Source organism: Macrobrachium nipponense, chromosome 1, assembly GCF_015104395.2.
Source record: "Macrobrachium nipponense isolate FS-2020 chromosome 1, ASM1510439v2, whole genome shotgun sequence".
Taxonomy (NCBI): domain Eukaryota; kingdom Metazoa; phylum Arthropoda; class Malacostraca; order Decapoda; family Palaemonidae; genus Macrobrachium; species Macrobrachium nipponense.
The window spans coordinates 173,284,130-173,310,650 of record NC_087200.1 but is presented as its reverse complement, the minus strand read 5'-3'; the positions used below and the strand labels follow the sequence as shown (position 1 = coordinate 173,310,650).

The 26,521-nt window shown below is 40.6% G+C and overlaps 1 protein-coding gene and 1 pseudogene across 1 annotated transcript in view; one reads left to right on the top strand and one right to left on the bottom strand.

Annotated features, from left to right (window-relative positions):
- The window catches only part of LOC135219852 (puromycin-sensitive aminopeptidase-like), a gene marked incomplete at its 3' end in the record, with an annotated part of 38,028 nt that extends 12,956 nt beyond the window's left edge, over positions 1-25,072 (bottom strand). The window contains 6 exon segments of the mRNA XM_064256962.1: positions 5,432-5,578; positions 5,825-5,975; positions 23,087-23,328; positions 23,536-23,595; positions 23,597-23,681; positions 24,919-25,072. Coding sequence (XP_064113032.1) covers positions 5,432-5,578; positions 5,825-5,975; positions 23,087-23,328; positions 23,536-23,595; positions 23,597-23,668 — 672 coding nt within the window.
- The window catches only part of LOC135219853 (puromycin-sensitive aminopeptidase-like), a 185,904-nt pseudogene that overhangs the window by 66,123 nt on the left and 93,260 nt on the right, over positions 1-26,521 (top strand).

Genomic DNA, 26,521 nt, shown 5'->3' with positions numbered 1-26,521 from the left:
CTGTATGTACATACGTACGTATGTAGTAAAATGTGGAACCTTACCTTTCGAATGAAGCTATCTCCGAAAGTGACAACAGAGGAGGAGGACAAACAGAAGAAAACTTCTTATAGTACGTACACTTAACTTTACGAAACATTAAAAAATGTCAGGAAACATAAACTAAACTTTACGAAACACATTAACGAAACTGTAACACTTAACTTCACAAAAATCTTAAAATTAAATTTTTTTTTTCTTATTTTTAATTTTTTTTTTTTTTTTTTTTTTTTTTTACAAAATTTCAATTTCTTCACCACTTTTAACTTTCTGTTTTTTCGTAGTATCAATTGGATCTTCCTTTTTTGCTTACTCCTACTAAAGGCCTCTTTAAAAAATAACTATCCAAGGAAGATTGCTTCTGCCTACTTTTCACAATGTTCCTGGAATGACTCAGGCAAACGTCATCGAACTGCGCAAGCATACGACCTGTGTAAGCCTCTTCGGGGTGTCTCTTTTCTACAAATGATTGCACCTTATGAAAAGCAGCTAGAGCATCCTTAATTTCTGCCATTGTCATAAGGTCGTCCTCCTCCTCCTCGCCGCTGCTAGAGAACTCTTCTTGAATGACGTTATGTTGCATGGCCTCCAACTCCTTCAGGTCATACGTCATAAGCTACGCTTGGTGCTCCTCGAGAAGGTCATTGATGTCGTTCTTGTCGACGACCAGCCCCATGGACTTGCCGAGTGCAACGATCTCGTCAAGATCTGGTTGTGAAACAGTTTCAGGATCCTCAACTGTTCCTGAATCTGCAGCACCAGCTTCGCCCACGTCGAATCCCTCGAAGTTTCGGGCGGATACGGCATCAGGCGAGAGTTTCCTCATGAAGAATTCAAGGTTCGCCTCGAAACCCCCTGCCAAGCTTGATCGATGAGTCGGATGCATATCACAACATCGAAATGCTCCTTCCAAAATTCACGCAAGGTAAGGTTTGTGGTATCGGTGATGTTGAAACATCTCTTGAAAAGATGTTTCGTATACAGCTTCTTGAAGTCCGATATCAATTACTGGTCCATGGGCTGGAGGAGAGGGGTGGTGTTAGGCGGAAGATAAAGAACCTTGTTAAAAGAATACTCCGCTAGGATATCTTCCTTGAGGCCAGGAGGGTGAACAGGGGCATTGTCCAACAACAGCAGACATTTCAGGGAAATGACAGTGAAGAAATTCTTGGAAGAGAAGCGCCTCGCTTCTCTTCCAAGAATTTCTTCACTGTCAGGCCGTAACACAGATTTACCCACTCGGTGAACAAAAGTCTCGTTACCCAGGCTTTTGCATTAGCCCTCCACATCACTGGAAGCTTCTCTTTTAGCACTTTGTGGGCCTTGAAGGCTCGAGGAGTCTCCGAATGATACACAAGTAGGGGCTTCACCTTGCAATCCCCACTGGCGTTCGAACAAAGTGCGAGTGTAAGCCTGTCTATCATAGGCTTATGCCCAGGTAGCTTCTTCTCTTCCCGCGTGATGTACTTCCGATGAGGCATTTTTTTCCAAAAAAGGCCAATCTCATCACAGTTGAAGACTTGCTGAGAACTGTAGCCTTCCTTGATTGTCATCTCGTTGAACGTCTTAATAAAGGCTTCGGCCGCTTTCATGTCCGAGCTGGCCGCCTCCCCATGCAGCACCACCGAATGGATGCCAGTCCGTTTACAGAATTTTTCGAACACCAATGAGAAGCCTTAAAATCTGGGGTTGGCGTCGATGTCCCTTCTCCTCCGTCGTCTTCGGCCTGGGCAATCAAATCACCAAAAATAGCGCTGGCCTTGTGGCAGATTGCCGTCTCTGTTATCGTATCACCAGCGATTTCTTTGTCTTTTATCCAGACTAAGAAGCAGCCTTTCCATCTCATCGTGCACGTGGCTCCTCTTGCTAGACAAAATAGTCACGCCCTTGGATGGGATCATGGGAGAGATGCTGACCAATAGGAGAGCAGGATCTTATGGCGGTGACAAGCATCAGGAACCAATGAGAGCGGGAGGATGGTGGCGGGTCTACTTAGTTGGCGGCGGGCAAGTTTTAAAATTGTTATTGGTGGTCCGGGCGAATCTCGGGACTTTACAGCAACAACCTTTCGTATCCTGAACTATTTTCGTATGTAGAGCCAAAAAAATCTTTGTATTTGCTTTCGTAACTCGAATTTTTCGTAAGTTGAGCCTTTCGTATGTCGAGGTACCACTGTACTTGGATATCTGTTGTCCGAAATCAAAACTTTCAAACTGTATGGTTGGGTAGATGCTAACTAAAACCTGTTCAGCCCAAACTAACTGCATCTTGGCAGAGAGATGTATAAGCTGGGAAAGAAGTTGTTGCAAAAACTGAGTCAGGAAGCTGTAATTGGTGAAAAAGCCCCACCCAACTGCCTTGACGCAATGAACTGATGACTGAGGAAAATTAGTCATCGCAACCTCTTTAATAGTCTGTTTCTCTAGTATCCATCTCATCTTACTGGTCAAAGCTTTGAATTTCTCAGAGTCACAGGGGTAAGAAGTGAAGGTAACTTGTCAGATAGACAATGGAAGGCTCATCTGCAGAAAAGGAACCTAATAACCTTTGCTGAAGACTTAATGATACCAAAGTTTGGCCATTGTTATGTTCCAAGACCTCTGAACTTTCTGGGACACACCCCCCAGGTGGAGAGAGTTCATTTCTGACCAAAAACTCTCTAACTGGAATCATTCCAAGCAGTTTACATCTGATGGGAAAAAGACCACTGATGAAAGACTGTCATTCATAAATAGAACATCCTGACATCTTATACAATCTTTAAATTCTCCAACTATGACCCTTCCACCCTTTCTTCTACATTATTGATGGTATCAATTACAGCATGAGCAACTGATTGGAAGCCAAAAGATATGCATTTACTAGTCACATTCAGCTGTCATATGAACTTCCAGCATGAGAAATCGATTGGATGCCAAAAGGCGTACTATTTTACCAGTCAAAATCAGCAATCATGTGACCTTACAGCAAGAGCTATTGACTGGAAGCCAAAAGAACACATTTACCAGCCACATTTAGCTGTCATATGACTTTAAGTTGTTGGCCCCTCTCAAGATAAAAGACTGCAGATGTTATGTAGTGTTTTCTCAAAGGCATCTTTATTCTGCATGGCCATCAAGCTTTCAAAATGTTAACACTTTTGGGATCTTCACAGACATTGATGAATGTGGAGACTGAGAAGAAGGCTTTCCCTTGACATCATTAAGATGGCTTTTCAGTGACAAAGCTGGCCCTTTATCAGTTAGTATACAGCTAATCAATCAAAGTCTGGATGCCTACTCTGAATGCCAACCTAAAATTTTCCAACATTGGAACAGCCCTTGATATAACCCCATTTCTCTGAATGACTCGACTTGAAAGGAGCTACAGCGGTTGTTGGACATTCATTAATTGGTAATAAAATTTTGTACTTTTTCCTTGTTTACAGCATACTTTTTAATTTCTCTTTCGCTATTAATTTTTGAGTTCTTACATATTTTATGGTGTGACCTAGTACATATAGTATTTGATATCCTGAAACTTTGATGTGCCAACAAACATTGATGTGCAAAACGTTGTCTTATGTTTTGATGCATAATACATCATAGACCATCTTTGAAGTGCTGGGAAATCCACACTCAAGCTTTACAAAATGTAAATAACTAACTGATTGTTTCCCAAAATAAGGGTAGAATATTACATGCATATGTATGTACAGAAATTTAAAATGAGACAGTGTGTATCTTTACTTGGTTGATCACTGATGAGTTACTTTCTTACCTTTCATGCTAAAAATCTACCTAACCCTTGATCCCACCAAATCAGCCATTCATGTAAAGCAAGCTTGGACACTAACTAGGTTTGTTCGTCTGTCCTTGTGTACTTATATTCACTATTTTTCGTGATCACCCATTTTTGATCATTTATTATTTATCAAAATGCACTGAGTGTTTAATTATATGTCTGATTCCAATAATGAGTTTTTTAGATTAATAAGGTAATATTAGATATAATCTGTGGAAAAGCTGAAGTCTTAGGAAAAACTGTTTCATGCCAGTGTCAGAAATGTAAAAATTTTTTCTACTTCATTCTAAAATGACAAATTTTAAATCAATTTGTATCTTTCACAACTAACAAACATTTGGTCTTAACATAAGGATAAATTCCCTGGCACTAGCTGAAGTCCAGTTAAAAACACACAAGGAATTGGTGGCAATGGGTGTCAGCCAATAGGGGAGGAGGAGGAAGCTACGCAACCTGCTTTACCGCCACTACGCATCATCATACCAGTTTCTCTCTAACTGCCTTCATGGCAACAGTTCAATGGCCATCTTTCCCAAGAAGCCAGTTACATATTTCACACTTCCTGCCAGCATTATGCCCCCTTGTTCTCATTTTTTCTTTCTTTTTCGTTATGTTTTCTGTGTAACTGTAATAGAATTTAATTTTGTAAGACTATTTTAACTTATACTGCACTATTCACTATCAATATACATGACGGCTGTGGGTTTAAAATAAAAAAATTGGTGGTTTGCAGTAACTTACTTAAAAAAAAAAAAAAAAAAAAAAAAAAAGGCACACACACACACAAAAGCTTTAGCAGTTAGCAGGTTTTAGACAATTTTGTTTAGCATTATAGATCTGTCATAAATATTTAATCTTGAAATATTTTTAATAAACTTTTATACAGTACCAGTTGGTAGAACAAATACATTTACCAATACGTACCAGCATTGTTATTGTTACATTAATATTCAGATGTGTCGCAGATCTGATTCTTACCACATAATTTTAAGTGCTGCAATTTTTACGCTAGACTGCCCATTACCTACTATATTCAGAACAATCCAGGATTAGTTAAAATATACCCATTGAGTATTGTTTGTTTTTTATTGTATAATAAAATGCATGTATAAATCACTAAGAAAATTACATATAGCATCAACTACCACATAGGCTCTTATGTGTATTTTCATAATATGTACTGAGAACAGATTTGAAGATTCTGATGGGTTCTTTCAACCTATGTCAGTTTTCACCATACCTAAGGGGTTCAAGAACCAAAACCTTATGTATGTATAGAGGAGTCACTGTACTGTACATTTACGTGTAAGTAACACTTTATTCATTTATTTTATATGGTTTTAGACCTCCCTTGCCCTTCTCAAAGACAATCCTCTTTGAAAAAAAAAAAAAAAAACATATATGTATCACAAAGGAATCTCATGGCAGTTGCAATATACTGTATTTTCAAAAGTTCAAATAAAATTTTTTCAAGACAGGTTTTCTATGGCTAGGTTAGAGTACCTGTACAAAGCAATGACCTTTGCTTTGCTCTGCCAATGAAAATAATGATAAACAGTCATATCATATTACATGTTCAAAATAAACACCTCAACCATTATTCACTCACCTTAATACCATCTGCTGACATATCTTCCACATAATCATACTCTCCAACAACTACTGCTACCAAGTAGGTGGACATAAGAGGAGAGGGAGCAAACTTTACAACTTGCAAATTCGGATCAGACTCGCAAGGGCTCCTAGAGATTTCTGGCTGTACAAAAATTTGAAAATATATTAACAGCTGCTTTTACTTCCTAAAACAATGCTAGGTGTAAAATTAAGAAATACCTTCTTGCTGACCTATCTTTACTATGAGTGGTTTAACAAAATAACTGAGTGAACAATCATCCACCTATTAATCCCATGTAAAATAGAGGCAAGACACAATAGAATTCTTTTTATAACTTCATAACACTATTCCAAAGAGGTAAATATGAGACAAAATAAATTAGCTTACCATATTGGAAAGAGGCACTCTGTCATGAGGAACTACAAGTGTCATATTAAAACAGGCCTTAAGTGCTGGTTCATCCCAGCAAGGAAAACATCTTCTGGCATCTGTTGCTTCAAATTGTGTAACTGCTGAATATCTATCTTCACCACTCTCACTGCAAAGCAATTACATATATTTCAAGTGACAATTAAAAATTTGTTTCTTTTACAATGACAGATTAGTTTCCACATTTTATTAACTGCAAATATTTGATGTATAAAATTTAAGTTCTTTCTTGTAAAATATTCTACAGGATTATGAATGAAGTAAGAATTTAAAAATTTGCGTACCACTGTATAATTTTTTATTTTATACTGGAATAAGTCTTGAGAAGAAACCATGAATGGAACAAGAATATAGCAGTAAGATAATTATCAAAATCACCTAACAACTCACAGCCTAATATAAAGAAGCAATGTACCGGGTGTTTCGAAATTCGAGCCCCCCCCCCCAGGACAAATGGAAAGTTATGAAGTTTTCTGCTATAGCCTATCTCAAAGTACATTATCTTAAGTTTTTATTAAGCTATTTTTCATTTTATATTCCTTGTATTTTCAGACTGAGTGACGGAGTTAGATACAGCCATGGCTAACGACTCGGAGAAAATCAGATGGATTGACCGAATCCGGGCTATAACCTTCAGAGAGGCCAGGGATGCTGGCGCATCCTTCATTTCGTGTTCCTGGATAGCTATATACATTAAAAGAGATGAATCCTTTGTTAAAAGAAACTGGAACAAAAATCCATGACTGTCATCACAAAAAGAGTGAGAATCTTGCCTGAAGTCCTTTCTCAGGAGTCAAAAGACATCATAGCTGAGGCAGTGGGTAGACCAAGAAAGTCTTTACGTAAATTGGTGCTTGAACTAGAAACAAAAAGGGAAAAGAAGAGAAGTTATAGTGCTGTGTATCATGAGTTGAAAAAATCCGGTATCAAGCCATTTCATGTTATCAGCAAGCCCAACATCACTCAGCAACAGAGAGAAGACCGTGCATGGTTTTGTGGTTCACTTCTTAAAGATTGGGTTGAAGCTGACTTTCTCCATGTAGCTGCATAAGAGGAATTCATTTACACAGTCAGGAAGTCAAATCATAAAAATGACATAATTTGGGCTACAAAGTTGGATGATATCAGCGATGATGTGCGCAATCGCCAAGTTGTGAAATTTCCTGAATGTTTGGGAATTTTTCCGTTTCACACCCAAATGGTTAATGTGGATCATCAAAGAAAAAGGACAGTCAAGGAATGGCGAATACTTCCGAGAAACTGTGCTTCTGTGCTTACTAGTGGAGTATTTCCTTTCCTCAAAGATCCTGAAAATGTGTTATCTGTTGAAGAAGTCATATTTTTGCTTGATAAGGCACCATGTTTCAAGACTCTTCAGACAGGAGCTGCCTCGAAAGTTGTATCGATTTCTTCTCGTCAAGTGAATTTCCAGGTAGCTCCCCTGACCTTAATGTGTGTGAAAACATTGGTAGTGTCTTAAAGGATCGTGTTGAAGCGTGAACAGTGAACTATGATGGTATACCAAGCCTCAACGACCTGCAAAGAGAGGTGACTGAAGTGCTCAGGGAAATGGAGTTTGAGTCTCAGCTTTTATGAGATTTGCTGAAATCATACCCCTCAAGAATGCAGGCTGTGGTACAGCCAGATGGAGGCCACACAAAATATTAAATACTCAGAGAGAAACTTAACCCTTTAACGCCGATTGGACATATTAAACATCGACTAAAATTGTCTGTGGTATGCCGATTGGACGTATGGTACATCGACGAAAAAGGGATTTTGACGAAGGAAAAATCTATTTCTGGGGGAAGACCTGTGTTGCCCGGTGAAAAGTTCCTGTAGCTCATTTTTTAAGTATAAATAGATCCTAAATATACCAGAGAAAAAAGCTAGCATGGTATGCTGAGGTTACTACCCTCGCACGAGGCGAGTGGAAGCCACTACTCACAGGTCTTCTGCCAATTAGAGGATTCCTTTCCAAAATCCCTCCCACGGCGGGAGCTGTTACAAAGGCTAGAGCCGTTACAAAGGATGCTCTCCCTACCTCGCTCTCGCTCTTGCTACTACTACTCGACCCGCGCGCCATCTACATTCCTGGAATAGACACCCTAGCTTGGATTGGTTAAGGGTGGGGAAAGAAGAAAAAAGGGATGGGTTCACCAGGCGACACAGGTCTTCCCCCAGAAATAGATTTTTCCTTCGTCAAAATCCCTTTTCTGGGTTCAACCTGTGTCTGCCGGTGAAAAGGTATCAGAGAATTCCCATCCAAGCTTAACAGATACCAAACAAGTATATAAAAGGGGGGTAATGAAACCCAAGGTTCATTTAAGGAATAAAAAATTTTTTAAACGCACTGTAATGAGGCAGAAAATTTTCCTTATTTACTAATTACACTAGGCCTTAAACTATGGCTTAAAACTAATAATAATAACAAGATAATATAACCAGAAAATCTAAGCATGATATCTGAAGCAATATACAAGGGTATGTACAGACAGGTCCGTAAAACCAATATGGTCTCAACACTATATACATGTTCCGGTGGCGGGATGACAATGAACCATCCCGACCCGGAGGAGAGGTTTGGCAGGGAATACGGGCGAGGCAGGTAGGAAGGAGAGAGTATTAAGGGAAAAGAAGTGATCCAAGGCTAAGGAAAGGAGTTTGATAAGATTCATTATTCAGGGGAGACTATGCCCCCTGCAGCAACTGCTGCTAATTTAAGGGCCTCTAAGTTTTTTAAAAAAGTGGCGTTTAAAAACTGCTGGAGATTCCAACCCGTATATTTATTCAGGTCTTCGAAATTCATGTTGTGAAAGTAGTTAATGGAGGTAGCCACTGCTCGGATATCATGGACTGAATCCGGGTTGGCCAGTTTAATAAAGTACAGTATTTGTTGTCTAATACCTTTAAGAGAAATCGTACCACCTTTCTCTCTAATGAAAAGGGGGCCTGAAGATCTTTCGGATGTCCTGGCTAAGAAGGATTTAAGGGTAACGACAGGACACAATGATGTCCTGTGTAAGAGGAATGATTTTCCATGGAGCCCATCTGTTTTGTGGGTCCTCGTTTTTAGCCAAGAACCTCTGATCTGGGGATAGTAATACTTCACCCGACGGGAGGAATTCCATGTAGTCTGGATTCCTAGAGAGAGCCGAGAGTTCAGATATTCTGGCACCTGAGGCCATGCATGGCCATTAGGAATAAAGTTTTCCTAAGCAGGGTTATAAAAGAGCATGACTCATTAGTGTCTGAGGCTAATTTAAGTACATCATTCAAAAACCAGGAGACCGTATGAGGGTGGTCTATTGGTCTCAGACGGGCACATGCTCGTGGAATCAAGGAGAAGTATGAATCTGACAAGTTAATATTAAAGCAACCTGAAAAATCTTCCTTAAGGCTGACTTGGTTTTCGTAATGGTACTAGCGGCTAGGCCTTTCTCAAATAGAGTTCTAAAGAACGAAATTGTCAGATTCGTGGTCATTTTATGAGCCTCTGAGTCTTTTAGAAATTTGGCCAACTTCTTCACTGCTGAATCATATTGCCTGAGCGTTGATTCTCTTTTATCTGATTCTATGAATAAGATGTTTAGTGGATCAATACTAGCATCCTTTTGGGTTGCAAACTTCATGAAGTCCATAAAGTTAGGGCACCCAGAATTCTTGAGGAAGCTGACACAGTCTGGGTTTGTACTGTCTGTGTCAGTTCTGGACGAGGGATCCGTTTGGGTCAGAGCTTCAGTTCTAGAAGAAGCGGAAACCAGTTGATCTTTGGCCAATTGGGTGCCACTAATGCTACTTGTCCTGTGAAAGATCTTAGCTTGTGCAGGACCTTCATCAGAAGATTTACCGGTGGAAATAGGTAAATCTTCTGCCAATTGTTCCAATCTATGGACATCGCATCTGTGGCGTAAGCTAGAGGGTCCAGGTTGGGTGCCACGTACCATGATAGTTTGTGGTTGGATTCTGTGGCGAATAGGTCTACTTGAAGGTCCGGGGTTTGATTGCAAATCCACCGGAATGACTTCCTGTCCAGGGACCACTCCGATTCCAGCGGAGTTGTCCTGGAAAGTGCGTCTGCGATAACATTCTTTACTCCTGCCAGGTGAGTTGTTGACAGGTGCCAATGATTTTTCGCCGCCAATGAGAAAATCGCAATCAATACATGATTTAGTTTGCTTGACCTGGAGCCTCCTCTGTTTATGCAGTGTACCATCAATAGGCTGTCCGAGACTACTCTCACGATTGTTCCTGGCCGGAGCCAGTCGTTTTAAGGTCAGGAAAACTGCCCTAGCTTCTAGAACATTGATATGGAACTGGCGGAACATATCCGACCATGTTCCCTGTATTTTCTTGTACTGTAAATATCCTACCCAGCCGCTCAGTGATGCGTCCATGTGGATGGTTAGAGACGGCGGAGGGAATTGCAGTGGTACTGACTTGGCCATGTTCCGGCATTTCGTCCATGGACGAAGCCTCTTTGTTAGAATAGGTGGAATGATTGAGATCTTGTCCCTGAGATTGAAATTGGCTCTCTTTCTCCAGACTCGATTGATGTCCTTCAATCTGGTTTTTAATAGGACGTCTGTTACTGACGCGAACTGTAGCGAACCTAGGATTCTCTCTTGGGTACGCCGAGACGACTTATTGTTCTTGAGGAACTGTTTCGTAGCCGCTGCTATCTCCTTGGCCTTCTTGGGTGGAAGAGATAGCTTGTGTCTTATTAGGTCCCATTGGATCCCCAGCCTTTGGAAGCGGGAAGCCGGAACAAGCCAAGATTTTTCCATGTTTATCTGGAAGCCCAGAAATTTCAAGAATTTTATCATTCTGGCTGTTGATTTGCGGCACTCTTCGACGCTGGCTGCCCAAATGAGCCAGTCGTCTAGGTAGGCTACTAACATAACCCCTTGAGTTCTTAGTTCTTGAACTATCGTCTCTCCTAGTTTTGTGAATATCCTGGGTGCGATGTTGAGCCCGAAAGGCATGACTGAATGAGTAAGCCTTGTTTCCTAGCCCGAAGCCTAGGTACGGAGAGAAGTTCCTTGCTATTGGAACATGATAGTAAGCATCTGTAAGATCTATAGAGGTGGTGACGGCCCCACGGGAAAGTAAGGTCCGCACCTGCAAGACTGTCAACATGCGGAACTTGTTGCAATGAATGTATGAGTTGAGACAGGATAAGTTCAGAATCACTCTTCTTTTGTCAGAGTCCTTCTTTGGGACACTGAACATACGTCCTTGAAACTTTAGTCGTTTCACTCTTTTTATGGCCTTCTTCTGCAGGAGATCTTTGGTATAGTCTATAAGGTCCGCCGTTGGTATCTGATAAAATTTTATTGGTGGAGGGGCCCTTTCTCTCATTTCCACCCCAAACCTTTTGAGACTATACCGTGGGCCCTTAGACTGAAGGTCCAATAGTCCCGGAAGAGATAATCTCCCTCCTACCTGCGGGCTCTCACTGACTGGTTGCAGGTCTGTTACCTCTACCTCCTCGGAAGCCTCTACCCCTTGGTCCACCTCGTAGCCGGGAGCCACCTCTGGCCCTGCTACTTCCCGCATGCCTGTTGTGGCTGCGAAATAGATCCCTTGCTTCATAGGCGGGGTTAAAGGATGGGGAGGTCATTATAGCTGTGGAGGTTGAAGGCTGTTGGGCTGGCAGTGTTAGTAGTAAACAAACTGTTGCTGCGGATGAGCCTTAGACGTCAAAGGCTTACCGACTTGTGAAACCAGGACAGCTTGTACGACCGTTAGAGGACGGGAGGCCTGGTAAGGATTGAATCTCCTTGGCCTCTTCTTGGGTCTGGTTTGTTGTCCGGGGGTCTCAAATTTCTGTTTGAAGGGGAGTCCTGTTTGAAGCGGAGTCCCCAATGGACCCGGAGGCTCTGGTTGGCTCTGGCTGCTTCTTGAGACATTGTTAACCTCGTCTCCCGGGAACAGGTTTTCTCCCCATATTGAGGATTTTATCAGCCTATCAGGCTCATGCCTTATAGAGGCACCCGCCAGGACATACTTCCTACAAGCTTGTCTTGCCATCGCAAAATCGTAGAGGTCCGACTGGAAAATCTGTAGTAGACCTTTCGTCAGGATCCAGAACACCTGTTCGTCAAGGTAAGTGGAAGCTACCAACTCTGCCGTAGTGACCAAGTTGATAGATCTTCCTAGTCTTGATCTTGCTTCAAATTCCACCTTGATTAAATGGTCCGGAATTTTAGGCAGCTTCTCGGAGAATAGAGTGGAAACGCAATCCGGGTCAAGTTTACCTGCTGTAAACTTGGCCGAAGCGTTGTTCCAAAACTCCCTACCTGCGGGGAAGAGAAGAGAGGTAGCCTCTGTCTCCTTTAGTACTGGTAGGGGTTTGTCCTCTGCTGCCGCTTGTAGGGTTAGTTCCACTACCTTGTCTGAACAGGGCGACGGAACGTTGGCTGGGGTCACAAACATGGTGTAGGTACCCTTGTGTGGCGTCGACTCAGTGTTGACGCAATCCTAGTCGGAGAGGGTGCAAACCCAAACAGCTTGGGCTTGGTCCCTAGGGAAGATCACTGTCTCCTTCGGGACCTTGTCTATTCTGACTAGCGCGTGTTCCGCTAGTCTGACAAATCCAGGAAAAGGAAATTGGAGACCCTCCGGGAAGAGCTCAAAGTCCTCCAACGGACGGGTTCCGCACCCTTCAATTGTTAACTTCCCATCCAAGAATGGAGCATTTAGAGCTAACCGCCACGGGTTGTTCTTATCAAATGGCAGTAGTTTTGATGCATCCGGCACTGACATAGCCAGCGCCGGGGATCCGGAGTGGAGAAATCCGGTCAACATATCCTCCAGGGGCCTGACCTTCCCTAACCTTCGACATTAGAAGGTTAGCGAGGGTCTCATGGTCAAATCCAGACTCCGTCGCCTTGGATCTGGCGGACTTGGCTCTCGACCCCTTAGGGGGGAGAGAATCCTTGGCAGCAGGCGACTTAGCAGACGAAGTCGACGGCCGAGGGGCCTGAGATGACTCAGTCGCCGCTGATGGTGCTGGTTTGTATCCCTTTGGAAGGGATTTTCCCCAAAGCTTAGCCTACTCAAAGTCTCATCTCTCATTGTCATAAGTAATGCCAGCGGAACGGGCTGAAGCGGCGGATCAGAGGAAGATAATTCCTCTAACTGAACATGCCCGCCTCTATTGGGGGGAGCGTAGCTCCTAGCCCAAACCTGTAGCCGGAGCGGACAAGTGGGGAGAGAGACCACCGAGCAGCAGAGCTGTATAAATGCACAATCCGGAGCGATGTCCGCCAGCTGGTGCAGTACCAGACTGCTATAAGGCCGGCGGAGCTATCCACTCGGAGACATAAGGGATTACGTATAATACCAGTAACCCCACTACTCCCACTCCTCTCTTCCCCACTTAAGTGAAAACTCAAGTGGTCGTTCATCGATAAGACTACTAGCACCGCGAGTTATAAGCGTACGGCAAAGCCGAGCTAGGAAGTGGGGAAAGGGGGGGGGCGGGGGTAGGTGGTATGTGGGGTGGTCGGTCGTGATCGTCTGGCCACCAACCCGATCAGAGATGGTCACCTATTGAAAGCTGTGTAGCCTACTACTGCAAGGGTAGTAGGCCGACTGGGCCTATGGCCCGTCGTGATTGGTACAGCGACCGATCAGTGATCGCTCTCAACTAGGAGGACATGGCCTACTTCTAAAGGTTGTACTAAAGGAGGCTAGGCCAAGATGATACACAAACCAGACCACTTAATGTACAGCAATACAATAGACAATATATAAGAATAATATATACAATTAATAATGAGGCATCATGGAAGAGTTGCAAAGGAATATAAGGCAAAAGGAGAATACCCAGTATGGATCTAGCTAAACCTTCCGAGATCATTACAGAACCGGACAGGTTGGCCAAATCTCCTCCAAGACATCATGATGTGGACAGTGGCCCCCGACCAAACCTACTAAATTCGAATTTTTCAATCTAGATCGGCAGGGAGGATAGGTCCAACAATGTGATAAGAGAGAGAGGCTCTCTATCCTTGATATCCTCCCCTCTAGCACCATAGCGCCGGCAGGGGGAGAGGCATAAAGGGTACAGGGGTAGGGACACTTACCCTACCTTCCAAGCCTAACTTAGGCTTGGTCAGTTAAGACAGGGAGGGAAGCAACTCTACCAACCTCTCAGTGATATGAAATCAACGTGCATAATTCAACCTCTATTTGGTTCGTATTAAACAATAACTCATGCATGTCTCACACTGGGAGAGAGAGAGAGAGGACTCTCTCCTCTCCCGTGATAAATGCGATAGGCTACTAGTAGCCTAACAATTATACATGTACAATATGCTAAAATTACGCAGAGATAGGCACGAACACGCTCTTGAGAAGCTGGGGGGGGGCAGAGGCTAGAATATAAACTAATCAATCTTTCTTTAAAACCCCAGAGGACATCATGAGCACATTAGGCCTTCCCCCGAACCAATACTAACTTGGTCGGTTAAAATTAACCACGTAATATGAAATACGTCACTGATGATTGTATGGAATACTCAAAAAATCAAAAATGTGCATAAACAATATAATGTGCAATACCATAATGAGGTATCATGGAAGAGTTGCAAGAGGAACATAAGGTGTAAGGAAAATACCCAGCATAGGTCTAGCCTAACTCTCTGAGATCACTATGGATGCGGTCAGGTGGGCCAGATAAACCTCCAAGGACATCCTGGCGTGGACGGTGGACACTCAACCAAACCCTCCATACTCGAAATTTTCGATCTGGTCAGGTAGGGAGGATAGGTCCAACAGTATGACATGAGAGATACTCTCTATCCTTGATATCTTCCCCGTTAGCACCGTAGCCCAGACGGGGGGAGACGAAAGGGTATAGGGGTAGGGCCACCTAGCCTACCTTCCAAAGCCTAACCTAGGCCTGGTCGGTTAAGCTAGGGAAGGAAGCAACTCCTCCAACCTCTTGTGATATGAAAATCATAAATGTGCATAAACAATATAATATACAATAAACAATATAATATACAATACAATAATGAGGTATCACGGAAGAGTTGCAGGAGGAACATAAGGTGTAAGGAAAATACCCAGCATGGATCTAACTTAACTCTCCGAGATCACTATGGATCCGGTCAGGTAGGTCAGATAAACCTCCAAGGACGTCAAAGCGGGGACGGTGGGCACTCAACCAAACCCTCCATACTCGAAATTTTCGATCTGGACGGGTAGGGAGGATAGGTCCAACAGTATGACAAGAGAGATACTTTCTATTCTTGATATCCTCCCCGTTAGCACCGTAGCGCAGACAGGGGGAGAGGTACGGGTATAGGGGTAGGGGCACCTAGCCTACCTTCCAAAACCTTATCTAGGCGTGGTCGGTTAAGCTAGGGAAGGAAAGCAACTCATCCAACCTCTTCAGTGATATAAAATCATGAACATGCGTAAATCAAAAACCTATCTGGTGCACATTAAAACAATAACATATGCACGTCTCGTATCGGCAGAGAGAGAGAGAGAGAGGACTCCCTCCTCTACGATGATAAGTACGATAGGCTAGCTAGTAGCCCTAAAAGGCACATATATGATATGAAATATAAAATTAACATAAAAACAAGAATAGAAATAAATGAAATAATCAATAATAATGACGCACGCGTCTGATGATGCACTCAAATGGCGAATAAACTAGCGGCACCCCAGGAATGCATCGTAATCATACGAATTACGAAAACACAATTTGGAATACTCAAGTTGGATTGAAGAAGCAGAGTTCCATGGAAGACGTAGCTTCGGCAATTTAAGGCACCAAGGGAGCAATTGAAGACGCATGCGACCATCACAAATGCTAGTTACAGGAATGTAGATGGCGCACGGGTCGGGTGGTAGTAGCAAGAGCGAGAGCAAGGTAGGGGGAGTAATCTTCGTAACGGCTCTCGCCGTGGGAGGGATTTTGGAAAGGAATCTTCTAATTGGCAGAAGACCTGTGGGTAGTGGCTTCCACTCGCCTTGTACTTTAGACCCGACGCCCACTGGGTGCTCGCGCGAGGGTAGTAACCTCAGCATACCATGCTAGCTTTTTTCTCTGGTATATCTAGAATCTATTTAAACTTAGAAAAGTGAGCTACACGACTTTTCACCGGCAGACACAGGTCAAACCCGGAAATGCAAATTTTATGTAATATATAATATCAGAGAGAGCACAGTTCTATTCATTTGATTGTATAGTAAATTTTGTTAGTAGAGAAAACCACTTACAGGGATAAATGAACCTTCAGAATCTAAATCTCTTTTATTTTCTCATTTTTGAGTCCAGCAATATTGCTCTTTCATGGTTTCCTGAGAAGTTTTTTTTTCCAAAGCTAAATGCTTCAATCGCAAAGAAGACTGAGACAGGACTTGTTTTTATTCAGTATTATTTGTATAATCAGTGGTAAAAGTTAGAGGGAAATAACCTTTAGTCATTATGTATAAGTCATTAACTTTATAGAAAGGGGCTTTATGATGTTGGCACTCCAAAAATATAAATTTTAGGCATTATATAAATCAAGAGAGAGCACAGTTCTGTTCACTGAATTAAATTGTAAATGTCATGTCATATTTCTTATATGATAAAATAGTTTTAGTGCAAAAATCAGCCCTCTAACTCTATCAGTTTCACAGTTATTACAAAATAAATAAAATTTTCTTTTGCCATTTTCTCAAAATTTAGTTTTTTCAACAATAAGTCCTTATAACTTCAAGAGGACTGGACCAAAGTCCATGAATTAGAACTATATATATGTACTATCTTGATTTTAAAAAGCAAAACTGATTGAGTAAAACTTTTTTTTTATATATCATTTTTGAAGTGACTATGATTTTTTTCAAATGCAGAAAAATTAACTTTGATGTCAAATTTCTGAGCTTTTCTTTTTGAAAATTTCATTATTAGTTGAAGAATAGTGGTAAAAATTTTAAGCAAATCCCTTCAATCATAAGGTGGCTATAAGCACTTAGTTTATAATGGGGCCTTATGGAGTGAGTGCTCCCTTTTATGGAAACAATCAGGAATATCTCTTCAACCAATTCAAGAGATTCAATGTTGTCAGGGCAAGAGCCCATGACATTAGAGGTCTGAGCTTGTCTTTGGCATTTAAGAAGAATATGTCTGTTCATAGATTTCAGACGGCTGGCTCATGGTTACGACAAACCACTTTTACTTCTTTTTACTTGAAGGATGTTGCCTGTGGGGCCTATGACACTTTTTTCTTGGGTCCAGTGGTGGCTGCTCAACAAGTTTTGTAGCTCATCCAGTACCCCTGGAGGATCAGTTTGTATCTAGTCTAAGATGAGGGTATCAAAGTAAATTGAATGAAATGACTGGTCTTTTTTCTTTTCTATTTTCTATCTCCTTTACCTACAGGCAGTTAAGAGAGTACCATAATAAGCTGGAACGGACATGATACAGGTGAGTGAAGTAGCCATGTTGTTGAGAGTGATCATTAATGTAAGATACCTATCAATAGCAGGGCATTCCTCTCTTCAGCAAGGGGTGGGAGGAATGATAGCAAACCTACGTAAATAGCTATGTTGCTTTGTTTTTAGAACAGATAGCTTCTTATCTTCCGTAGATGCAATGAACTATGACATTATACGGAAACCAAGAAGTCTGAATCTAAGATAATCATATATATCTTAGGTTCTGAAATAGAGGTCAGTTATCTTGGAATTCTCTCATTGGGGAAATTGACCAACAGTGGCAAACCTCCAGTTGGTTAATAGTACCAAGAGTAAATCTATCCTAACATTAAGACAGATTTTGTTTTGTATATGAACAAATGACAAATTTTTAATCAACTGGTCTTTTTCATAACTAACAAACCTGAGGTCTTAACAAACAAAGGCCCACGACTGGTATTTAATTATGACTATCTTGTGTTCCAATAAACAGTAAAATAAGAAGTTTGTAAATTTCATGGTCATATACTAATTAAAATACTAAAAATTTGTAAATGAAAATTTTTTTTCTAATACATATGTAAGAATTACATTATATATATAAACCAGTGACCCCTGGGGTCATGGCATTAGGAGGTTCTACGTGACCAAAGCAGACCTAGATTACGCTATGCGCTGTCTGCAGTAGCCTGATCTAGCTCACAGCTTTGTCAACATTTTTATGTTTATGATAACTTTGCACAACAACTTCCATGGGAAGCGGTTGACCTGTTAACCTACGCCGGAAACTTGTAACTTCCGAGCCGGCAGACTACGTATGTGTTTTTATATGAATTGCTGAGATAGCTAATGTTCGCTATCGACGCGATGCTTTAGAATGGCAGTTCCACGCCAACTATCAAACATATCGGTCGTCCGGACGAGCTGCATCTCCCTAGTATGGAGTTACAGAATAAAGTTGTTAACTTGTTCAACTAGCCTGTTTGAATCATCTCCTCTAGACAAGAAAGAACCTCTCTACTAAGATATCCAAGGGAGATGAGAGGAACCAAACATTACTTACGGATGACAGCCGTAAGGAAAGAACAAAAAGTCTATCGCCAAGCGATAAGACATAAGAAGTGGTGGCAGAGGTGGGATTTTAATAGACACGTGATACGGAGTGATTAAGTGTGCTTAGTACCGCAGGTATGGCAATGTCCCAGTTGGGATCTGCCCCCCCTAAGGTGACCCTTAAAATGTTTAAAACCTTACGATTTGCCCTTTCCACTAGCCCATTAGACTCTGGGTGATAGATCATGGTATTGACTTTCTTTATACTAAGGAATTCGCACAAGGAGTTAAGGAAAGATTATTGAACTCCCCCGCCCGAGTCTGAGATAATGATGTGTGGAATTCCATGTTTACAAATGTAGCACTCGTAAAACTTCCTAGCGCACTCGACCGCGGTTTTTGTTTTAAGCGCTATAAGTTCTGTATATCGAGTCAAAGCGTCTATAATTACTAGGAGGTGCTTATTTCCTCTGTCTGACTCGTAAAATCCTGTTAATAAATCTAAATGTACTCTTTCAAAGGGTTGATTTGGCACGGGGTAAGCCCCTAGGCTGACAGGTGTCTTCGTTGTGCCCTTTGTATTCTTGACAAGTGCGACAATTTGCTATGTGCTTTTTTATATCTCTAAGCATCGTATGCCAATAAAATAAGGATTTGGCTTTCTGTGAGTTCAATAATCATTTCCTTAACTCCTTGTGCGAATTCCTAGTATAAAGAAAGTCAATACCATGATCTATCACCCAGATCTAATGGGCTAGTGGAAAGGGCAAATCGTAAGGTTTTAAACATTTTAAGGGTTCACCTTAGGGGGGGCAGATCCCAACTGGGACATTGCCATACCTGCGGTACTAAGCACACTTAATCACTCGTATCACGTGTCTATTAAAATGACACCGCACGAGGCACTGTCACGGTATCCCGGGTGCCCCGAACGCCTTTCCACATCTTAAAGCCCTACAATAATTTATCAAATCCTCTAAAGGATGTTATGGATGCAAGCATAAGTCGATATAATATAATTCGTAAGAATTTAGAAGAAGCACAGATCATAATGAAAAAAAATCATGATAAAATAGCTAAGCCAACTAGAACATATGCCGTGGGCGATCAGGTATAACAGACAAGTATACGTGCGTAAAGGTTTAAATTATAAACTGACACCTAAGTTTGAAGGCCCGTTTAACATTTTAGAAAATTTAACGGCCAATAGAGTTAGGGTTCAAAATGTATCCCAACCCACTGATGTGAGAATAGTCCCATTGGCACATATCAGAATCTAAAGAAAGGTAGATGGTAGTGAGGGAAAAAAAATGGTTGTATTTATGAAACTTGTATAATAAATTTATATTAAATAGTATATCTATTAATCATATTGTATGTAAACCTATTCTTTTACGCGAGTTATTACATCTGTTTTACTCATTGCAGGTTTTCAAAAATGAATCTGTTATTGTTAGGAGTGATATTGTTGTCATTCAGACAATCTTTGTTGTATGGAAAGAGCGCTAGGACTAAAGACATAGAATTTAATCATGGCTCGATTATCGAGAGAATCGATGATGTATTCATCGTGTCAAGTAATATTGTTATCGAGGTAGATATGCATGTATTTTCTTACCTGAAGATGACGTCCTTAACTTAAAGAATGACCTGATGAGGTTTGGTATTTCCCTTAAGGAAATGCATGAACGTAATTTTCATGCTAACTCAGAGATTTCACTAGCTCAAACACTAAGCGTCGCGGAAATGTTGTCTTATTGACATACCAAAATAAAACCGCCGAGGCAGAAGAACTCGCTCGTGACCTGCTGATGTGGTCTGTGACGGCACAATACTCTTGAACGCCGCAACCCGCTTATTCTAGCTGGACTAAACATCTTAGGATCAGTTGCGAACTAGGCTTAGGAATCTCAAATCGCCTCAAGATAAATAATCAAAATAAAAGAATTGAGTTTTTGCAACACAAAACGGAACTGGCCTTATCAGAACTTCGCAGCCAGTATCTTCGATCAATCAAATAATGAATATCGTTAATGAACATTCAAATAATATCGATCAGGTCATGGAAGTTCAACATTTGCTGGCTACTTTAGCTTACTATAGTTCGAAAATAGATCAATCCGTGTGAAAATATCACATTTTATTGAAAAGTCAAAAGATTACGTAGAAGCAATTACGTTAGCAAACAAAGGGTGTGTTATCTCCTCACCTCATGCCTATTAAAGATCTGACGTTAACTTTGGAAAACGGACGGGAGAAGCTAGGGTATATTCCTTTATTGGATGCCCATAAAGTAGAATTCTATTATAGCCTAAATCAGTCGCAGCGTAGAAAATTATAGAATTATGATCACAATTCCTTTTGATTCTTCCGATGCTGGCAATCGCTACAAAATCGCACCGTTTCCTACTTTTATGACGAATAACTCAAATCCAGTAATATCCAATTTAACGGGGCATGTACTGATTTCTTCTGATAAGAAATCATTTACAGTCAGTAAAGACTTAGATAAACTCACTCACTGTTCAGAAGCCATGAATAATAAAATTTGTACAGCTGACTCTTTTGAATTCTATCCTATATCAACGGATTCATGTGAGTTAGACTAGTGCTAAACGGCTCTCTCTCTCATACAAGCGAAGGTTGTCTGGGGAAACTTATCCCTTTTACGGTAATAAATTCAATTACAGGATGAATAATGGTTCCTGGATCCGTTATGATAAGGCCGGATTCGACGTCGTGTGTCCGGACACATCCACCGCCCATGCCCCTATCTTCGTAGCAGCCGTATGGTTGTACGGGGACATCTACAAACTATACCGTCAGAGGGGTCAACACGATAATACGCGAGAAGGCGTATTTCGCGAACTACACGTGCTACCACAATCATCCCATCACTACCTCTCCCATACAACGCATGCGAGTAGCTCATCGTTTGCACGCAACTGGCTGAGATGACCCACGCGTCATCGACTTATGCAGGTGGAGAAAAATCTTCGCTACTACATTTTGCTAGCCGTGTTCAGTGTGACGGCCATATTGGTTATCGCCGTCAACATCTTTGCTTGGCGTAGGCTGAGGCGTAAACAGAAGGATCTCCAAGGGAACGTACTGGCCCGTCTGGATGACGTACCCGTTAAACTCAAGTCTTTTGCGTTTAGGGCCGCCTGAACCTGGCCACTTCAGTTGTGCCTAGGGAATTGTCTGGAATTGTGTTGTGTGTGAAAACGCGGTCCGTATGCTGGCAAAATTGTAGGACAAGGGGGGGGGGGGGGGGGAAAGACTCACGCCTTTGCATTTGAACAGTTTAAAGTATCTCCAGGGGGGCCCCTAATAAATCATTATAGCCCAATATTATACATTAATATATTCCTAAAGTTATTTTTCGGGCACCTAATAAAATATCAGCCCTATATATATTACTTTTCTGCAGATTTCCATAAGTATACTATTATACCATTGTACAATTTAATATTATCTATTACAAAAGAGTGTCAAGTACTCTTTGAACACTTATCCATGATCATGCTATAATCATTATTTAGTAACCATTATTCTTAATCAGGTTACATGTTATCATATTAATCATGTATACATGTTTTGATTTTTACCATTTTATTATTTTTGGGTACATAATCATTATTATTACCAAAACATGGATCTATATTTTCCATGCATTTATCTTTGTTTATGAATATGTCAACAAGGGTATGTAACAGAACCTTGCTTTTATGCATTTAATCACTTAGTATGTTACGAGCACGCTCCTATGGACAATGTTTAAAGTAATTTTTTTTTATTCAAGGCTTGAATAGGTAGCAGACCGAGCCTAATGTAAGAATTACATTATATATATAAACCAGTGACCTGGGTCATGGCATTAGGAGGGTTCTACGTGACCAAAGCAGACCTAGATTACGCTATGCGCTGTCTGCAGTAGCCTGATCTAGCTACAAGCTTTGTCAACATTTTTATGTTTTATGATAACTTTGCACAACAACTTCCATGGGAAGCGGTTGACCTGTTAACCTACGCCGGAAACTTGTAACTTCCGAGCCGGCGACTACGTATGTTGTTTTTATATGAATTGCTGAGATAGCTAATGTTCCGCTATCGACGCGATGCTTTAGAATGGCAGTTCCACGCCAACTATCAAACATATCGGTCGTCCGACCGAGCTGCATCTCTAGTATGGAGTTACAGAATAAAGTTGTTAACTTGTTCAACTAGCCTGTTTGAATCATCTCCTCTAGACAAGAAAGAACCTCTCTACTAAGATATCCAAGGGAGATGAGAGGAACCAAACATTACTTACGGATGACAGCCGTAAGGAAAGAACAAAAAGTCTATCGCCAAGCGATAAGACATAAGACATATACCTTGATTTTTATTGAGTATATGAATTATGTAATGATGAGGATATGAACAAATGGCAGACTTTAAAATGAATTGAAAGCCTACTAAAATACAAATTGAACTATATCTTTTAAACAAGATACTGAAACAAAGGTCTACCAAGACCTAAAGAAAGAATTCTTTTAAGCTGGTAAATTCATATCTTCATGAAACAGGACTCTTTCTTAATGCTCAAGATCATTAATAAAAAAAAAAATTTAAATAGATAACAAGAACCTTACCCATGCAATAATACTTATATTAATAGTAAACATTACAATAAATAGAAAATCTAAGCCATGTTTTAAATGAATATAGAAATTAAAATGTTCATTCTACACTTACGAGGTGTACTTGCTACGGTACATTCCTTTCATCTTGTCATTCAATTCCCCATCAAATGCCAAACTAAGTTTAGCTGTTCCAATCGGAAGTGTTTCTTGAAAAGTAAGGGCAACCATTTCTGTAGCAGCAGTAATTTCAGTGGACTCTGGAATCAATACCTCGCCTGAAGACAGTGTAACTTTGACATCTCGTAGAGTCAAATCCACAGAGTTGAATCTTATCTGCTTGGTTGCTTCCTTGATCTGTTGATAACAATTTTCAATAAGTCATCCTAATCAGTGTTCACAGTCTATGCTGCACATTATGGAGAACTTGCCTGATTCATCAGCCATGCATCATTACAATTAAATAAATAGATTAAAATAATTACAGTTAAATAAATAGATTAAAATAAAAGTTTCAATAGATATCACACATAAACATCAAACCCACAAGCACAGTTCACTTACTTCCAATTCAACTTCTTCTGAGCCATGAAATACCAACAAACTTAAACTAGGAAATTGAGGATAGAAGCTGGATTATTATAACTTTTGGCTTGACATTTTCTGGCAGACGCTCAAATGGCTTTGGCTCAGGCATTGTTGTGCTTTTCCTGAAAGATACAGAAAATATATTCAATTATGTAAGTACATCCATAAATATAATTATATATATATAATTATATAATGTTTGTGTGTGTGTAACTTGTACGGTACAAAAATATCAATGTTTATATATGTATGCATATATATATGTACACAGTAGTAGTAGTAGTTGTTGTAATAATCATTAACTAAGCAAATGTTTGCTACTAATAATGATTTATTGAAAGAAAACAATGCTCTCGTATCCATATCCATGGGGGGGGGGGGGTGGGGGGGGGGGGGGTCACATGAACTAGGTGGACTCCCCCTCTAATGTGCCACTGCTCTGACCTGGGGCTCAACATATGTTTCTTTTAGCTCAGCTCTTAACCCTTAGTGGGCGGACATGCTTACTAGAGTAGCAATAACAGGTTTTGGGTGGTGGATGGAGTCACTCAAGGAGAGTAACAATATTACGCGTCATCGATTTAGGGGAATCAGGCGCCATTACTTCTAAAGCCCATAAATTCACTAATGACAACTTTTAGACTGACTAAAATCAACTGGACGATTCATGAGAGAGGAGTTAGTTGGGATCTTGACTTCAAGGGAGGATGTAGGTAGTGCCTCTCTCTCACACATATTTTTTTTATAAATTTGCTCATTATTATACCAGGAGGTTGCTGTTGATAGTATATCAGTTATAAATGTAATTTTGCAAAGAAGAGTGCAAAGTATTATCAGAGAAAAACATGAATAAATCCAAAAAAGTGATTGCATCTTTGTTCTTGGTAAATTAATGAAAATATTTTACAAATATGCTCAGAATTTATTACTAATTTTATTTCTTATCTGTTTTGATATTGCGAACTATAATTATAATTTTAAAAAATATAATCTTATTTATACGGAAAATCATGTATAACTTCGTAAAATTTATGATTGCCTTGTAAAAGAGGCCCCACAAGGATTTCTAAATAGTAGTCATGTTTAACTTTTTGTTTAGAACATTTCTCTTACAATATGTGCATTAGTCTATCTCCCTCTATCCATGGAAGTGGTTTTTTTTTTTTTTAAATTAGCCGACCTCAAAGTTTTGCCAGTCTGGGGTGCTGTAGTATATTGATTTATTACCCTGGCTCCTAAGGTTAAGGGTTAATGTTGATTTAATTATATTTTTTCTAATCTGAAATTTGGTGGCCCCTCTGTCATTTGGTGCCCTAAGCAGCCGCAGAGCCCCGGTTACAAAGATATTTAGTCTCTTACCATTCTTTCCAATGGAGTTGGTACTTAACTCAGCACAGACGGGAGTGGTGTTGATATTTCTAAGGAACAAATATCAAAAATGCTTCATTACCAATGTTTCAAGTTCACATTAAAACATAGCAACGCAGGTAAAATTTACTATCCCATTTCGGACCTGAAAATATAATCTTACCATGTTTTACCTAATGTGTGCTTTGAATGTTTCATTACCAAGTGACCTAACCAACCATTTACCTTAGGTAATCTGAATGAGAACTACGCTACCGAAGAGATTAAAGTCTTTGTATGGCCCTCGCTTTGTGTTTTACTACACCCGCAGCCAAAAACTCAGCCTTCCCAGTGGTCCCCAAAATTGGCTTACTACCTAGCCTATTTAGCTAGTACCTACCTACTAGCTATTAGGTAAATAGTACTACTAATTTGCAACAGAAACAAATGTCAGAAATGCTCAAAACACATTGAAACATCTGGGTAGATCTACTATAGGGTAAAAAACCGCATGGTACAGGGGTGGACCATGTACGATCAATGTGTACAACCCCAAAAAAAGTACATTATAACGCGTCCTGACATCGGAGATGTGCATCAGACGCGACTTCTTGTTAGTGAGAAACGGAGCTAAAGACCTCTACTCCGGTGTCAGGACGCGTTATAATGTACTTTTCTTGGGGTTGTACACATTGATCGTACATGGTCCACCCCTGTACCATGCGGTTTTTTACCCTAGCCTATTTTCTGTTTATAGGCTATACTAGTCTCCTACTACCTAGGTAGTAAAAGGCCTACCTTGGAGCTACCCGGCTATAGGAAAATTATATTTACAAGTCCAGATGTCATACTAGGCCTAATGGTTTAAAGTAAAATTTAATGGACAAGCACACAAAAATGGGCTGCTACTTATCACAGCATTCAGTGGAGTAGACCTCGTAGCCTATTAAGCAGCGGAAACTAGCCTATACAATTGTTTAAAAAACAGATCTTTAATTTTTACATCAACGATTCTTTTTAAAAAAAAAAACAGATGTTAAATTTTTACATCAACGATTCTTCCTGTTTTTTAGCACAAAAATAAAATAAATAAATAAATAAAAACGACGGTGCAGTGGGCAAGCCTAACCTTTCGTCTTCGGGCTGTGTTAGGTGGTATCTAGCTACTAATTTGGGATACTAGCTCAGGAATTAATTCATCGACACACCTCGCCCATGGCACCGTTTTGGCATTGGGGTAAACTAAACACTTCGGGGAGGTCAAAGGTGGGTAGAGGAGGCCAGGGTACTAGGTAGCCTGGCAACGTTACTAGGCTTATCACTCGGAGATAGACCTAATACATTGGACTTAACTATTTAATTTGGCAGAATGAAACCTAACTTCCACAACCCTACTACATACTATAGTTCGGCCATTCTTTCCACAAACGATCCAGTAAGCATTCAAAAGTAGCGGTTCAAATTAAATGGAAAAACACGAAGAAACAATTTACCGAGAGTAACGAGAGTAATGACAAACGACCGGCAACAACTATACTATTCTACCCTGGAGAGTTTGCAATTGCAACTCGATGTCACATCTCTCAGCTCATAAACAACGCAATTGCTAAGTATT